The sequence below is a fragment of the Apium graveolens genome, chromosome 9, assembly GCF_009905375.1.
Source record: "Apium graveolens cultivar Ventura chromosome 9, ASM990537v1, whole genome shotgun sequence".
In the NCBI taxonomy this organism is placed as follows: Eukaryota; Viridiplantae; Streptophyta; class Magnoliopsida; order Apiales; family Apiaceae; genus Apium; species Apium graveolens.
Window position 1 is genome coordinate 190,884,915 of NC_133655.1, and position 18,805 is coordinate 190,903,719.

Sequence of the window (18,805 nt, forward strand, 5' to 3'; positions counted from 1 at the left end):
GACTTCCTCAAAACATACTCATATTTTATACAAAATTGGTTCAACCATTTGATACTAGTGTCTGATAATAACAGGAGTACTCAATGCATTCTGAGCTTCAATCTTTGTTTCGAATGTCACGAAACCAAGCCCAATTGGCATTTGTGTTCTTTCATCTGGTATAAATCTAGCTGCAACAATAATTAGTTACTAGTCATGTATAAAACCCAAAACTACAGTTACAATCAATATATTTATAAACATAGATGATTACCTTCTGTAACTGAATCAAATGGTGAGAACGACTTCTTTAATTCTTGATTTGTGTTGTAAAATGACGTCCAACAAAAATATGTTAATATTTTTTAACTTGTGTGTGTGCAAATGTGATAAAGAGGGGGACAAAACTTGAGGAAGATGAAACTGTCGATAAATAGCTAGGTACTTAATCGATTCAGAGCTAGAAATCAAGCCCTACTTGAGAATACAGAAATTGAATCGGCTGCATAGTGTTGGGGTGGGAGAGAAGATACGAGAGCAAAGAAAATGAACAAGAGTATGCACTATAATTGATTTTATAGTTATGATATAGTAGGGTGTGACATATATATATAGTAAAATTTTACAAGAGATTAGTAACAAAAATATGCACGACCGATCTAGAATTGCTACAGATTAGTAACATAATAAATATAACCGATCTACAATTATAACAGATTAATAAGGAAAAACAGATAACCAATCTATAATTATCAACCGATTACTAACTGAATACAAGTTGGACAGGTGGAACTGACATCGGACAATGTCGTTAGTATTGCATTAGTAATCTGTTAGTAAATTATTGTTATTCTATTAGTATTCTGTAGTTAAATATCTGTTGCCAATTCATTAGTAATTATGCTATAACTTTTGGTTTAGCCAATGGAAAATTTTGTTGGCAACTTTTCAATAGTAATCTGTTGCGAAACTGTTGATGTTATATCGACTTTTCAAAAGTTTGCAATTGGTCGGCAATCCGTTGGTAATTGCTAACCAAATAGATTTTCGTCAGCAACTTTTGTTGGTAAAAATGAGATTTCTTGTACTGTTACGTACACAACACTAAAATATTCTTGTAAACAGTGGTATTTTGTACCATGTGCAATGGCATCAAATTATTTAATACATTCTCAGCTGATATGAGTGTAAAGGTTGATCTAGTGTCCAGTCTAATTTGTTGTTCATCGCCGCTAATGACATTCCTTCTTGAAAAGTTCTGTGATTACAAAATCGAACAAATACCTGATCTAAAGATGAATCAGTAAATTACTTGTTGTTTTGACTTATTATTGAGGGCCAATAAGGGCCAATGTTTTATTCGCTCAACTACTTCAAATAAATAGTAATGCTTATAAACTATTTAAATATTGTGTTCAGAATTTCTTTAGATATTGATACATGGAAATCAGTTAAGATACTTGCTGGGCATTTTTGGCTCACTCTTTCTTTGTGAATTCTTATTTTTTTCAGTTTCAAATGAGGATTAAAGTGAATAGTGCTTAGTAGACAGCGAAATTGGAGAAATCCCAGTTGCGAGAAGTTGGAGATGTCAGAGTGAATAAGACAAGGAAATTAGTAAAGAGGTAATGAAATTGTAATTAGTTGATATAATTTTTAGATTGTTAGATTCTTGTTTCAAACCATAACCTTTAAACGATCCGGAATTGAGGGATCATCCATATATTATTTTAATATACAGGTTTATATTATGTAAAGATTGTATAGTGACACCCAATCCTGGCCCAAGATTTGGGGACGTTACATCTTCGACTTAGCCAATTATCAACAAGGAAAATAGTGTCTTTTCTTGGTATAAATAATTCCACTTGCGCCAAGAATTGAAGAAATTCATACTTAGAACTTTTTCTAGGTTCTACAAATAAGGCTCAAATATTTCCAAGTCTTGATTCACTCTTTTCTATATCAGCTTAATTTTTTCTGAATGATTAAGTTATCTTTTCTGATGTGCTGACTCTGAGTGCACGGTTCTGGTTCATAAATGACTAGCACTCACCGGTATTCACTCAACCTCTTTATAATTCTGAGCTAATAATGTCTATTGGTCATTCATTGCTTCATTCACTAAAATACATTCTCTTACCATTTAAAATCCTTTGACATTTTATTCTTCACGGAGGCTTGAACATATTAATGAACTTCTTTTCATGATCTTATTACAAACTTAGTGCATTAATTCCATATATTGATTTTTTGTATGTATCCAGTCTTCATCTTCTGAGTTCATGTGCTTCACAATTAATATTAATATTATTTATCTATTTTTGTTTCATGTTGAGTAATATTTTCTCAGTTAAATATTACATTACATATACTTTACAACCCTGGTTGTTATTGAGGAGTGGCTCAGTTCGTTAAGCTCTAAATCTCATCTGCCGATAATATTTAGTTGCAAACCATCCCCAATATTATTTCTTTGAGTTGGTTCCTGCTCAGATTATCGTGACTTACTAAAAGTTATATATACAGAAATGAAAGCTCGTGTTCAGCTGGTGATAGAGGAGTTTAAGCCCAAACAAGTGATATTTCGAAAAAAATTTTGCTTTCTTAGTATTTTTCTTATTCTTAATCTGAACAGTGATTTCCCATTTATGTCCTAAACTTGCATGGCTAAATAAGTACTTACTCATTAGTTTATGCGGGAAAACGTTTTGTACATGAGTGATCATGATCATACTTTACTGAACGGAAGTCAGTTCACATATGTAATTCACAACAAAAAAAGGTTAAATACAACCGGTTTAAAATCGGTTGTATTTAGCTAAATTCGACCGTTTTCGGTTGTATTTAGCTAAATACGACCGGTTTTTGGACCGGTCGTATTCGCTCGAGTCATATTTAGTAAACTGGTTGTATTTAGTACTAAATACGACCGACTAAATACAACCGGCTAAATACAACCGCTTCCGGTCAAATTTAACTTTTCAGATAAAATTCGAATCACCCGCCCAAATAATTAAAATTTTCGAAAATTTTTAAATAGCCGCCCAAAAAATTAAATTCGACCGAAAATGATCAAAAATAGGATTTTTAATTTCAACCACATGCGGTTGAAATAACGAAAACCAGATTTTAAAAAAAACTCACCGGAAACGGGAAAGTTTCCCGAATCAGGTGAGTTTTCCCAGATCCGTCATATTCCAGAAACTCCAATGATCCGAAAACACAATTTTCAGTCTATTTTTCAGATTAACACACTTAAAACTAACCAAGCAGTCTTGTGTTTTTACAAAATTAACCAATTCCGACCAGGAGCTTTTCCGGCGATCTCGAAAAACTAACAATAAATCACGCAATACTTTTGTACGCACTCCTTGTTCAACGATCTAATGATTTATCACTTCAAAATACATGAACAAACAATCTAAAGTAAAAATCTAAATTCGAATTAAACTTAAAAAATAGAAATTTTTGGTAACAAATCATTACCTAGGGGGGAGGGGGAGTGAGAGAGAGAGAGGGGCCAAAAAAAAGAGAGGAGAGGGAAGGTGGGATCTTGTGCGGCGGCGAGGGAATATGTTCGGCGGCGGCGGAGAGAGAGAGAGAGAGAGAGAGAGGGGGATCAGAAGAAGAAGAAGATGAAAGCAGCGGCATTGCTGATTTAAAGAGAATCAATATTCATGTTATATGTGGGCTGAGGACTGAGTGTAACACAAGATTCGGAGAAGAAAACTACTGGTACTAGTGTTTAGTGGTAGTGATATTCTACTACTATTAGTCTAGGAATGATGGGGGCTAGTTAAAAAGTAGTACAACTATTTGTACCCGTTCTAGAACCAGACGTGGATCACGGGGACCGTTGGATTGTAGTTATATTTTGGTTAAATTTTGTTCGTTAGATAAGTTTCACGGGGATTGCTGATGTGGCTCCAAGTACAACTGCAATCGGTCGAATTTAGGAGTGTCCAGTAAAATATTATTGTTATTATTATTATTATTATTATTATTATTATTTTACATTATATAGGAGTGTCCATTAATTATAAATATTAAAATATTAATATTATTATATAATTAATTAATATTCTAAATTTAAAAATTTATTTTTGATAGCTCACTATTCTAATTATACTTTATTTGATAAAATTGGTACGCTCTAATGTTTAAATGTTTTTAAAATTTTGCATATAATAGTTTTTCTTAGCCGTTTTAACATCTATACGGTCCGACCATTCAATATTTATTCCAAATGGAAGAAACATTATAGGGTTAGGATCTCAACCCCTAAATTTAATTTTGTAAAAATAGTTAATAATTAAATATGACAAACTTTATATTCGTACGTCGGATTATAAAAAAACTTACATAAATTACAAAATATTTATAAATGTTCTAACCGTATGGATATCAATATATATATATATATATATATATTTTTCAGTGATCTAATAGTATTTGTAGAAAAAAATAAAGGTATTTGATTTGATTTTTTAACAGTCAACCAGTAGTTGGACCAATACTTCTAACTACTGTTGGTCCCATATTGATGTTGCGATTTTTTTAAAAATATTAATGAATGATCTTACCGTACGGATGTCAAGATCTATATATTTTAGTGATATAACAAAATATTTAGGAAAAAATAAATATATTTGGTTTGTCTTTTTAATAGTCAACTAGTAGTTTGACCAGTACTTCTAACTAGTGTTTAATCCCATATTGATGTTTCGATTTTTTTAAAAAATATTTATAAATGATCCAACCGTACGAATGTCAAGATCTGAATATTTTAGTGATATGACAAAAAAATTAGAAAAAATTAAATATATTTGGTTTGCTTTTTTAATAGTCAACTAGTAGTTTGACCGATACTTCTAACTAGTGTTTAATCCCATATTGATGTTTCAGTTTTTTTAAAAATATTAATGAATGATCCAACCGTACGGATTTCAAGATCTGTATATTTTAGTGATATGACAAAAAATTTAGAAAAAAATAAATATATCTGGCTTGTTTTTTTAAAAGTCAACTAGTAGTTTGACCAGTACTTCTAACTAGTGTTTAGTTCCATATTGATGTTTCATTTTTTTTGAAAATAATAATGAATGATTCAACCATACGGATGTCAAGATCTGTATATTCTAGTGATATGACAAAAATTTTAGAAAAAAATAAAATATTTGGTTTGTTTTTTTAATAGTCAACTAGTAGTTTGACCAATACTTCTAACTAGTGTTTAATCTCATATTGATGTTTTGATTTTTTTGAAAAATTTATGAATGATCCAACCCTACGGATGTCAAGATCTATATATTTTAGTGATACGACAAAATTTTTAGAAAAATAAATATAGTTGGTTTGCTTTTTTAACAGTCAAACAGTAGTTCGATTAGTACTTCTAACTAGTATTTGGTCCCATATTGATGTTGCGATTTTTTTAAGATATTAATGAATTATCCAACCGTACGGATGTCAAGATCTATATAATTTAGTGATATGGCAAGAAATTTATTAAACAATAAAAATATTTGGTTTGGTTTTTTAATAGTCAACTAGTAGTTTGACTAGTACTTCTAACTAGTGTTTAATCCCATATTGATGTTTCGATTTTTTTAAAAAATTATGAATCATCCAACGTTACGGATGTCAAGATATATATATTATAGTGATACGACAAAAATTTTAGAAAAAAATAAATATACTTTGTTTGCTTTTTAAATAGTCAACCAGTAGTTCGACTAGTATTTCTAACTAGTATTTGGTCCCATATCGATGTTGCGATTTTTTTAAAATATTAATGAATTATCCAACCATATGGATGTCAAGATCTATATAATTTAGTTATATGGAATTTTTTTTATAAAACAATAAAAATATTTGGTTTGGTTATTTAAATATTCAAATTACTTAAATTTTTTCCGTATACTTTTTATTTTTGACAATATTCGAATCCGTATGGTTAAATTATAAATTAAAACAAATTCAAAATAAATTGAAAGTCAAACTATAATTATTTCTTGAACCATAAATATTTAACTACGATCTCTAATTATTACTCAAAACATATTTCAAAGCACTTTTATAAATTTCCAATTTTTTTATGCAACGAATAAAATTTAACTTTCGTGTAAACTTTATTCTATTTTTTTCGGAAATTTCCCACCATTTTTAAAAATCGAATTCGACTGAAATCGGTTGAATTTAGTAGTCTCAAAAAAATTCTTTGGCGGGAAACTTCCCTCCATTTATTTTGGCAAGGGTAAATTCGGTCGAGTGCCGTTTAATTTAGGAGTACGGCTAAACTCAACCGTATATGGTTACATATAAATACGGTTATATTTATTCAGTTATAATTATAACTAAATTCGACCGCGTAAATATAAGCGTATTTAAATAGGACCGCCTGCGGTTGAATTTAGCTGTGCCCTTAAATTTAACCGAAAGTGGTTGAAATTGACTCCGGTTGTATTTGTGCACTTATATTTAGCCTTATTTTCACTACACCAAAAGTCGCCTTCTGCATCATTCCACAAACGTTGCTACAGGCCAAATAAATGTTGCAACAGACCAAAAATTTTCTACGGCAACACTTTTATGATGTTAGTATTTTTGGTGTTGTCTTAGGGTTCAAAGGCAACATTTTCTTATCAAGGGCAACACCAAAAATTATGTTACAAAAAGCAATGACATGGCAAAAAAATGGGGTCAAACTGACACGTGGACTGCCACGTGGACTGCCAAGTGGACTGCCACGTGGCACTTTGACACGTGGCTTTTGACACGTGGAAAATATGGGGCCCACTGACAGATAGGATACTGACAGGTGGGGCCCACTGACATGTGGGTCCAGCTTGACACATGGCCTTTTTGCAACACTTTTTAGTACCTATTTGCAACATTTTTAATACATATTGCAACACAATAACAATGGACAAAATTCGAAATATACTTTCTGCATACATTAAAGCCCAGTTCTATATAGAACTTTTTTTTCAATCAAAGTCAACAGAAACACAATACAATATCACCAGTACCGATGAACTAATCTACTAATCTACAAACATTACAAGATCTTGAAACAAATCTTTAAGAGAAAAACAAATAAGGAAACAAAAGGAGAAAATAAAAACCAAATACATAACCAACTTAACCTCCCAACAAAAACATAAGGGTCTAGAGAAAGAACCAAAAAACCAATCAAAACTAAAAGAAACCCCAGACAATTCACTGTCCTAAACATCAAAATAAAAATAGACACTAAAAAAACCAAAGCCCATCTCCTTTCCAATAAATCCCAAAGATTTTCTAGCCGTGCACTCGAACAACACATAGGACCTCAGCAACCCGAACTCCCCAGACAAAAAGCAGAGCTCGAGGAAAATCTGCACCAGCCAAGAACAACAAAAATCACTCGAAATTAAACCAGAAGAAAAAGAAACAATCCTCCAAACTTACAATCCCATAAAAATCCATGCTCCAGCTACAAACTTTCTACGGGGCACGAGACAACGAGAAAAATAAATCCAATTAACCCAGCTAAAATCTTCACCCTTGCACACGGAATTCACCTGCAAAAAAGACCATTACCGAGAGACCAAAGAAAAAAAATACCAGCAAAATTCGGTATTTAGCCAACCCAACAAACACAACTCAAATCTGGGGAATAAAAACCAAACAAAGCTGCTAGACCCAGAACAAAGACCTGCAGAAAATATATCTGAATCATAGACCCAACTGTACAACTACAGCTAAAACTACTCACAGCTACAGCTAAATTTTTTATAACAACTTGGAATGATCCATATAAGCAGCTAATGAACAGGAGGGGCATGAATTAAACTATAGGAAGCTGTCAGTTTACAGAATACATGCCACCTTTCAGTAATTAGACTAATTGGACGGAAACTTGTACATGTTAGAATACTTATTCATGTGGTTATTTTGAAATAGATATGGTTTTACAATAATGAATCAAGTAAATAATAGTAGAATACCTATCTCCTTCACGGTTGACAAGACAATATGTGTTTGTACATATATAAGGGATGCCTAAGTTCTTGTGTAATTTAATAGCTGCGTTAATTCGTGTTTCAACCAGTTTCTCCATGTTCAAGGCACAAAGCGGATCTCTGCACCAATTACAACAAGTTATTAAGTTTTTAGTTAAAGGGTGAGTTTCAAAAACAAGACTTATCACAAAAATTCGTTTAAGTACCCTATTGCTTCATCTTCTAGCTGCATAATTCGTACACAGAACATAGAAACTAATCCATTTATTAAACAGAACTAAAATTACCTTTCCAACCTCTTTTAAATGTTTCTTTCCAATCAAAGTCAACTCTGTTAACATCACTCTGCACATATATAAGCTTCGTCTGAACATGTCATGTTTGTGCTTGAAGTATCTTAATCTCATAAAGAGTATCAGAATCAACAAAGTAAATAGAATGTTGCAACTGCCATAATCTATTATCGCTTGCAGCCAGGTTCCAAGATCTACAAATAAAATATATTTAGTGTGTTATGCAGGCAACTAAGTAGTCTGGTATTGTTTAGTCATGTAGTAGTCCAGAGCATTATTTTGATAATACTCCGTGGATGTTATGTAGCATTACATAAGAAAAAACAGGTGACAACTACAAGACCAAGCTGGAAAATACTGTAACCATGAACAAGATAGTATTTAAACAGTGAATACTGAAGAAAAGGAAATACCTGTTGACTGACACAGCTACAACTAAAGATCGCAAATATAAGAAACTAAATATGTGGATAAGCACATCTCCAGGAAGCTGGATTGTACCTGAAATAGAACCATCCAATACATACTAGGTTGAAGCAAAACTTTAACCGAAAAAATTCCTTATCCTTTGTTAGAGTTATAGTTGACATCAAGCTACAGAAAAACTGTCATATCATCTCATGCTTCATTCTTGACAAAATTAAACAATCACTTTAAAAAAAAAGAGAATACTTTCTAAAAACTAGAAAGCAGAGTTATTAGGTGATTATATAAAGCATAAACATACTCCTATAAGTCACATTTGCTTTCTCATCAGCTAGTTCAAACCGGATAAATTGCAGCAAAGCAATTGTTAAAATCTTCATTTGACGGTAAGCAAAATCTTTACCCAGACAAATTCGTGGTCCAGCCTGTAACAAGTCAAGATAAAAAAAATTAAACATTCTTTGTATTTAGTTGATAGTTGTATTTAGTTCATCACTTATACATAGATGCATACCCATGAAACCAGCTGGGTACGTCTTGTATGTCCAAACCTTCCCATCAACAAAGACATGACGTTGCATCAAGATAGATTGAACCTCATGATAAGTGAGAGCATACTTCAACTTGTTTCGCAATATAAGAATCAAAGGCAAACATTCCCTGGATTTACGGGGTCCGGACGAAGGCTTGGGAGCCTGAAGAAAAGAAAATTTAAAACATGTTTAAAATCATTCGTAAAACAAAATTCATAGATAAAAACATAAGAATATAGCTATTAAAAAACTTACAAATGCACCACCGAGTTTATCAAGCATCCAATGCTTAGGTGCATTGAGCCTCTTCAAATGCTTCTTCAGTCCTCTCGCCTTAAATCAAACCAGCAAACAAATTTAGAGTTCAGTAACACCACTAACATAATAATACCAGCTTAATCTACAACTTTACAATAATAAACTGTATAAGCAGAATAACTTTAGTTAGATTGCTAGCTCGGAAAGACCAAAAAAAACCCACAATGTGATAAGCTTTAACTTTCTCTAAATTTTAATAAACAACCCATTAATAAAAATCTTATATTTGTTTTCCCAGCCTCTAGTAATTTATAAAAAAAACTTCAAAAATGCCAAATCACATTTTGTGGAAGTAATCATTTTTACGATAAATAAATTTTATCAGTAGCGTTAACAAAGTAAATATGGAAAATTCAATAATCGTCACTGTACTAATACTGTGAATACATTTCAACAATCAAATCATACAAACAACACTTAATATCCAAACAACATATGCAAGAGAAATTGAAAGTACTGACCATGGTTGTGTTTATTAAGATTAAGGTTGCGCCTCCCTCAACTCACTCTCTCCCCTCTGTAATGAAGCTTTTAAGTAACCCTAGATGGTTTTTTTATATCGCCCTTGTTTATTGGGCTCTTTTGTTTTTTATTTCAAGTTTGGGCCTTTCTGCGATCCGTTTCTTATTGGATCGGGCCGTTATATATTAAAGTCATTGGACATGTGGCATGCCACTTTACTGGGCTCCTTGGCCGGTTCCCCTTGCACCTCATAAATTTCAATTTATCTTTTTTTTTTAATTTTTTCAATTATAGTGAAAGAAACCAGCACAAGTCATTTTTAAAAATTCTGAGTTTGATTAAATTTGAGATTATTTTTTTATTGTTGTAAAAGCAAAAATAAATAAACAATCAAATCAACAGACAAAAACAGTTCAGATATATAAAAGTTGCCATTTTCTATGAAGTGGAAATATTAGAGAATAAAGATACTTTAAACGAAATACTTATGAATTCTTTGAATAGAAAAATCTTTCCCTTTCAAAATAAATTTTTTAAAAGCATCGATACTTAATTCGGGACAGCAGCATCCAACAAGCCTTGGTCTATTATGACTGCTTTGACTGATATAAAATCTCGCAAAATAAATATAAAAAAACTAATAATGATGGTACACGCCTAAAATCAATTATTTTAACATCTGTACGCACGAATCATCGAAATTTTATTTTAAAAGTATCGATACTTCATTCGGGACTATTGCGCAAATAGGCCTTGGTCTATTATCACTGCTTTGACTGATATAAAATCTCGCAAAATAAATATAAAAAATCCTAATAATGATGGTACACACCTAAAATCGATTATTTTTAACATCCGTATGGACGGATCATCAAAATTTTATTTTAAAAGTATCGATACTTCACTCGGGATAGTAACGCAAATAGGCCTTGGTCTATTATCACTGCTTTGACTGATATAAAATCTCGTAAAATAAATATAAAAAAACCTAATAATGATGGTACACGCCTAAAATCGATTGTTTTTAACATCTGTACGGACGGATCATCGAAATTTTATTTTAAAAGTATTGATAATTCACTCGGGACAGTAGCACAAATAGGCCTTGGTCTATTATCACTGCTTTGACTGATATAAAATCTCACAAAATAAATATAAAAAAACCTAATAATGATGGTACATGCCTAAAATTGATTTTTTTTAATATCCGTACGGACGGATCGTCGAAATTTTATTTTAAAAGTATCGATACTTCACTCGGGACAGTAGCGCAAATAGGCCTTGGTCTATTATCACTGCTTTGACTGATATAAAATCTCGTAAAATAAATAAAAAGAAATCTAATAATGATGGTATACGCCTAAAATCGATTTTTTTTAACATCCATACGGACGGATCGTTTAAATTCTTTTTTAAAAGTATCGATACTTCACTCTGGACAGTAGCGCGAACAAGGCTTGGTTTATTTTGACTGCTTTGACTGATATAAAATATTGCAAAATAAATATAAAAAATTTATAATAATGATGGCACACACCTAAAATCGATTATTTTTAACATCCGTACAGACGGATCGTTGAAATTTTATTTTAAAAAAATTAAAGGAGTTAAAAGAGCCTTTACTTTAAGTAGAAATTAATTAATTCTATAAGGTTATATTTAAATAATGTGGAATAAAGCACATTATGTAACTTGGTGTAGTGGTTTGCACTACACTTTGTGAAGTGGGAGGTCTTGGGTTAAAATCCTGGGTAGTGCAAAATTTCAGAAATTTTTTGATTTAATACTTCACCACTGCCACGTCAGCAGGGGACCTCTGCCACATCAGCAAAGTGGGGCCCACATGGGGGATCACCTGCCACATCAGCAGGGTCCGCATGCCACGTCAGCAGGGTGGGACCCACATGGAGTGACTCACCTGCCACATCCGCAGGGACCACCTGCCACGTCAGCAGTGTGGGGACCCAACTCTGCCACATCAGCATTTATTTATTTATTTATTAATAAAAATTGAATATTTTATTAATATATGTATTGGCAATACTTTACGAGATCTATACTAACATAATTAAAATATGTTGCAGTATGGTACATTATTATATAACTACTGCAACATTATCTACGGCAACATCACGTAATTATGTGGTAGAAGGCCGTTTATGGCGTAGTGTTTCTTGTAGTGATTTTTGAACTTTTTACTTTTAGTTTTTGTTCTCTCTTAATTAAAAGATTTGAAATTTAACGAAGAAACATTTTTTAATATGGTGAATTTTGGGATGCCAATTTGTAAAGTATGTTTTTAACTTTCTTCTTTGTAATAGATAAGTATATAGTATAGATTTGTTTGATAAGATGATATAGAAGAATGCGGGAAAAAGCAGTCCCTTAAAATATTTTTAATATTGATAAAATATATATTGTTGGTTAAGATATTTAAATTTCTTCTCTTCTTAATACTAAAATGTATCATGTACAATGTATGCTTCTAATTTGAGTTTTAATTAACACTTAATAACTCACTATTAAATTTAATTAAATGTTTCAATAATAACGTGCTTGCTATATTCTATATATAACTCCCTTTGCTTCTATATCGATCCCACATCAAAATAACAAAAACTGATAGCAAAAAATTGAAGTACGGAAAATTAATAAACAAATAATAGCAAATATTCAACAAATTCACGAAACTACCAACAGAAATGCTCAATTCATATATTTAGTGCATCGCGCAAATTATTGACCGGTATAAATAGATTGATAGAACGAGAATAAATGGTTATAAATATATTGATAGAATGAGAATAGATGGTAATTACAGTTGAAATATTCATTAATAAAAAATCATTTAGACACTTAAATATAGAAATCCGTCGACTAACCGGTATTATTATTAATACAAGGTGTTTAGCTCAAGATGTTCATATATTATGATATATATATATAGAAAATTAATAATAAATAATTGTAACTAAAAATGAAAATTTTTTTTTTTTAATATTATAGAGTTTTGGGCCACGTGTCTACTGGGCTTGAGCCGTCTACATTGGGTCCGATCCGTTTTGTGGAATCTTCCTGTAATAAAAAGGGTGACTGGTGTAACTTGTAACCCTTACATTTCACTTGCTTTTGATGTCTACACTTTTGGGTAAGCACCCTTTAATCTTGTTCGAATTTTTTTATAAACATGCTCTTGTTTGCTTTATATCTACTTGTTTCTTATAAATCTTGTGTTACCTCAAATCGGTTTTCTTGCATCTTTTTTATCTATGTTGTTCAATTTTTGGCTTGGGATGTGCACGATAATATCTTTTTTATAATTTGTAGCACCTGGAAAATTATAAAATCAACGTGCCCTTTCAATTTAATTAGTAATCAAAGAAGTTACATGAGCTGGAAATTTTCACATGAGGTGGTTTATGAATTAATGGTATTATTGGTGATTTTGCTTTTTAGATTTTGTTAAGATAGATTATACAATTTGAAATGATTTTATTTCTGTATGTAACCTGACACTGTCGATTTTAGTAGATTTTATCAGTGGGATACTAATCGGATTAGGCAACCGACATTTAGTCCTTTTTTTGCGTAATTTTGCCAGCCTTCAAACTGTATTGTTGATTCAGATGTCGTCAATGTGCAATGATTTGCTTTAATGTGTGGTTGAATTTATTATATGTCCGAGTGGCAGCATTTGTGCAGTTACATGCATATTTGTGCTGTTATATTTGCATGTTTATCTCGGTTATGTATCGTGTTGAGCTACCCATTTTCCTTCCTCAATATTCTCTTTATGTGAATGTTTCTGTGCAGATCAAGCATTAATGGTGTATAAGTTACCATCCGGAAAGGAGTCAATGGCGGCATCCAAGAGGCCTATCAAGGGTGACTCGTCTCCCGAAAAAATGACCGAGGACATAACTGTGGCTCCTCCCGCCTCCAACCAGCCTTTAGACTTGAGACCCTTAACGATAGGGGTTAAGTTGAGCAAAGACGAGGGGACTGTTTCTGACGACGCTAATGTGTTTAGTGATGCTGACAGTGATGCTGACAGTGACGTGAACAGTTGTAATCATCACGAAGAGACAATTAACAACTTGAAGAAAGTGAAGGTTGAGATGGAAGAAGAGTTGAAGTATCTGAAAGAGAAGGTGGAAGCGCAGGTGAAGCTAGTCGAAGAGGTGGTTGCCTTGAAGCTTGAGCTTGCTCGTGGGGTGGGCAAGGATATTTTGTTCGTCCTACTCATAAAGGAGGTGGCAAAGAGGAGGGGGCTTTTACCAAATATTAAGCATATTTATCTCAGCGAATTACCCTATTATCTGCTTTTATTTTGTGGGTACTGGGATACTTTAAAATGACAGCTATTAATGTTTTTTTGATGCTAGCTCAACATTCATTATTCATTTCCTTAAGGGATTTCGCGTTCAGTCAGACATTGACCTAAATTTGTTTCATCATATTATTGAATCTGTTATCATGCTAAGACTTTTGTGGTTGTATTGGCCCATATGTAATTGAAAGTACTTGTTTGCTTTTAATTCGGTAAAATAGGCGAGGTATACGACGTTAAAATTCGTACATTTATGTACAAAGTCGTTTCAAGATCCGTAATAGTTATTGACTTAATAGGGTTATAGATCCTCTAGCCCCGATAAACAAAATTTAACGGAACCTACCTTTTTGGTTATGCAGATTAAAGTTATGTTCTGCGATCTAATTTATTATCACGATGATTTGATAGTCCAAAAAGTCCTTACTATTTGATTCGCATATTGTGTTATTGGTCTAGTTTCTTTAAAGAGGTAAATTAAGATAGAGAATTAGAAACCTATGTTATGTTTGGTTGGTGGAAAACAACGGAGGTTACAGGGAAGATTAGAATAAAACCGAGTGAGTTAAAATTTATTAGTATAGGAAAATATGTATGGTGAGTAGTGAATGTAGCAATCCTTCTCAAATAAAGGGTTTGAGTTGTAAAGGATGTTAAGAATGGAATGGAGCAATGAATGCATATGAAGAACCAAAGTATTTTGTACTTTAAATTCAATCAACACTAGCTTGTCGGTCTTTATCTTGGGCATTTGAAGGCATTTTGTTCCATCTAAGTTGGGACATTGATCCATTCTTCTTGCATCCATCTACTTCATCAAATGATAAATATTGTAATAATAAAGTAGTCGAAGAGCAGAGCTGCAGGTGCTTTTCTTATCCGCAGCTGAAGTGTTTGAAAATGTACATCGCCAAGAAAAGCTTATCAAATGGAGACCGGCAAGGGTCAACTAGAGCAGGACAAAATGGGCACTTCTAGTTGTTAGGGCGAAAACACGCGCTAATATACACGCAAGTATACGCATTCACAAGTAATATAGAATACTTTCTAGTTCGTTCCCACAGAGACTCAGACTAATTATTGTTTAATTAAACTCACGCACCAACGTATGATTACTTCTCAATGTTAAGACACTAACACTTAGAATTGTTGACTAAATATTAACTACAATTAATTACTTAGTTTATCACTTAAATAACACTTCAATTAACAATATTAAAACACTCATGAGATCACAACTTCATTACTACTTCCTTCAATAGTTATTGTTATTACCTTTAGCATATGACAGTGATGATATTAATCGAATAACACGAAACTGATAAAAGCCAACTTTCATTGTACTCATACCATTCTACCAAGCATCCACAATTAAGATAGAAGTTTAATAGGCATCAATTATGTTGAGTTCCTATATGTCTACAGAAATTGACAACACAACGATTTAAGCACAAGTTATTCCTTTTGATTACACAGGGCAAATAAAACTGTTACAGTTACCCACTAATCATGCACATCATACATGAACCTATGCTCGCATGGCAAGTTCTAAATCTCAAGATCCACCGTCGCTTCACAAGAGATTAACACTCTATCTTATATGTTCGCGATGCACATAAGACGAATACGCACAACCAACACTAGATATCATACAATCATCACACACTAAAGTATTAAACAATTAACTAAAGAATTCCATAGTAAATTCGTTGCAACCCCATGATCACGATTAGCCCATAATAGCACTTATCGTCATCATGGGTTCATATGAAATCATGATAAACAAACACAAGAAAATAATTATTTAATTTCCCGACCCTGTGCGGCCGCTCAGCATAGCTGAGCGGGCGCTCAGGACCCTACTGGAATTTTCCTGAGTTTGCTCCGTTTCTTCGCCGTAATCTGCCCCTTTCTTTCCTCCCGCAATGGTGAACACATGCCAAGGCTTATTCTTGATGATTACTCCTCCGAAATGCAACTAATACCCTGAAATGCATAAACACTAGAAAAACGCATCAAATACACAAAATACTTGATTTCAAGGTACCAATTTAAGCCATTTTAAGATGTTCTAAGTGGTATAAAATGCCACTTATAACACCTCCAAACTTAAATCGATGCTTGTCCTCAAGCGTCACAGACTCAAACACAAATAGAAAACATGCGTGAATGCAATCTATATGAAAATACAGCGATCCCCCTTACTACGAACAAACCAACCAAATTGCAACATCTCAACAAATGCAGTTAGGCGACTAAAGATCAATAAACTCATGCAAACGAACATACAGCCAGAAACGTGGTGTGTGCAGATGCTTAACAGATATGCTTCGGAACTAGACCAGTTATTATGACTCACCTATCATCAAGGCAATCACATGATTATAGAAAGAATAAAAATTCTAGGCACAAAGTGACATATAACACTACAAGAATTCTGGAGCTTATTACGGAATCATGCTATTTATTCACGACAACAATGCTTATCTGACCGTGCAATGAGTGAGGTCCACAAAAGACTTATATAATGGTATCCATGTAGCGAGCGTTAGATTAGCGGATCCCAGACTCTAAAAGCCTTAGGTCACTAGGCACAAAGTCCCCTAAGAACTTAATAACTCGAATACCAAAGAGCCCACTTGTGATCAATTATGCATAAACACCATAATTTTTTTTTTCTTTTTTTTTTTCAAAATTTCTGAGCAAGTGCGTTTCGCTCCATCTCGCTCAACCCTAGACTACTCGCATAACATGCGAGCCGGCTACTAGCCATTTGACGCCTAGCCACAACTAGCAACAAATTCCATTTTTACTCCATTTTTTTCTTTTTCATGCCTTCATCACTAAGAACCTATTATCGAATTCTAAGCATAATAAATAGATTAACCTCGAAAACAATCAGATCATAACAAGAATCTATCCCTTAAGCATTCTCTAAGACTTAGTGAAAATACAAGTGCTTCTAGCATGCATATCAACCTACACGACTCAATATCACTTTAATGCTATCACTACACGCGCATCAATATCACAATTCAGTTGATAAATCATCGCAAAAGGGATCATGGTATATGCATGAGCTATATGACATGATAAACAAATAAAGCTATAAAAAAACTATATGGCATGAATATGCAACTATATAAACTAAACTATCATGAATATGCAACTATATGACGCACACAAAATATTCCTCAACTACCACCCCCAAACTTAAAATCTTAACTGTCCCCAGTGAAGGTAGTAGAAAGGAACACAGGGTATACCTACTCGGAGTCATCATCATCATCACCCTCAGTGGGTGGAGTATCAGGCGGCGGGTATGCAGAGTCCTCACCAAAAACTGGCCACTGGATATCGGCTCCAAGGCCCCGAAAAGCAGTCCCTAACGCAAGGGTGAGCTCCTGAGCAAACCTGCTCTGTGTGTCGTACATGGAATCCATCCGCCGTAAAAGCCTCCTATACTTGGTATAAGCCATCCCAGCACCCTCCTGAGCTCTCGAAGAACCAGCCTCATCACGCCTAGGCTTAGCTATAGTAGCACCTCGTGCTGGACGCCTTCCTGGAAGACGATAACCCAGCCCATGCTCCTCGGGCTCACCACCGGTCCACTCCTGCATCCCATTCAGAGTCCCAGAATCAATTGGAGCGGCCGGCAACTGCAACTGCTCATGAGCCGACCAGTTCACTCCCACTCCTCGACAAAGCTTCGTGACCGTGGTTGCATAAGGGATGTTCATATGCTTAGCTCCCCTCAAAAACTTCAGAATTCCTTGGTAGATAAACTCACCAAGGTCCACATAGTACTCCTCATTAAGAATTCCCCACAACAACTGTGCTCTCTCAACTGTGACCTCGTGTGCATGCGAAGAAGGCAAAATATTAGCACAAATAAATGCATTCCATGCACGGGCATACCTGTTCATAGCGATCGTCGGGAAGTGAAGATACTCATTAGTGCCAGTCTTGAAGGTCCAAACTGTGCCCGGCCTACAGAGAGTAGCACAAATCAAATCCAAGTCGAAATCCTCAGCAGTCTTCTCATTCCAGTTCTCCTCCTCGGGCTTCCTCTCTCGCTGCCCAATCACACGGCGAATCGCCGCTGGGTGATAATCAACCGTCAGCCCTCGGACCACAGAAAACCCATTCTTCTCGGCCTTCGTGTTCGCATAGAACTCGCGAACCACGCTCATCGGCACTGCTTCGGGCGACTCATAAAATGCTATTAACCCCTTCTCTGCAATCATAGGTAGCAACTCACCATCCCTCCCCGATGGTAAAAACCCTCTCTCCTTCAGAATCGGCTTCCCCAAAAGCCAAGTGTACTCCTCCTCCGCAGCTCTGTCATTCAACTGAGGCCTTGCAGCAGTACCCCTCGATGAATCAGCAGTAGGGATAGTGCTGCTGCTATCAATAGTTCGTGCTCTCTTGGGTGCAATTAAATCTTGAATAAAA

General features: G+C 34.0%; 1 protein-coding gene across 6 annotated transcripts; it reads right to left on the reverse strand.

The window, feature by feature from the left end:
- Positions 1-6,936: 6,936 nt before the first annotated feature.
- Positions 6,937-10,122, reverse strand: LOC141685078 (small ribosomal subunit protein eS4-like). Of its 6 annotated transcripts, XM_074490201.1 has the most exons (9): positions 10,020-10,122; positions 9,496-9,573; positions 9,222-9,402; positions 9,111-9,132; positions 8,695-8,782; positions 8,276-8,475; positions 7,974-8,108; positions 7,435-7,547; positions 6,937-7,361 (listed from the first exon to the last, which is right to left on the reverse strand). In XM_074490201.1, the coding sequence occupies exons 1-5, from the start codon at positions 10,020-10,022 to the stop codon at positions 8,740-8,742; spliced, it is 327 nt and encodes a 108-aa protein (XP_074346302.1). In that variant the 5' UTR covers positions 10,023-10,122; the 3' UTR covers positions 6,937-7,361; positions 7,435-7,547; positions 7,974-8,108; positions 8,276-8,475; positions 8,695-8,739. The 6 variants fall into 6 exon arrangements, with proteins under 6 accessions (XP_074346302.1, XP_074346306.1, XP_074346304.1 ...); XM_074490205.1 differs by lacking the exon at positions 7,974-8,108; XM_074490203.1 differs by having other exon boundaries at positions 7,468-7,547; positions 8,276-8,782.
- Positions 10,123-18,805: the final 8,683 nt, after the last annotated feature.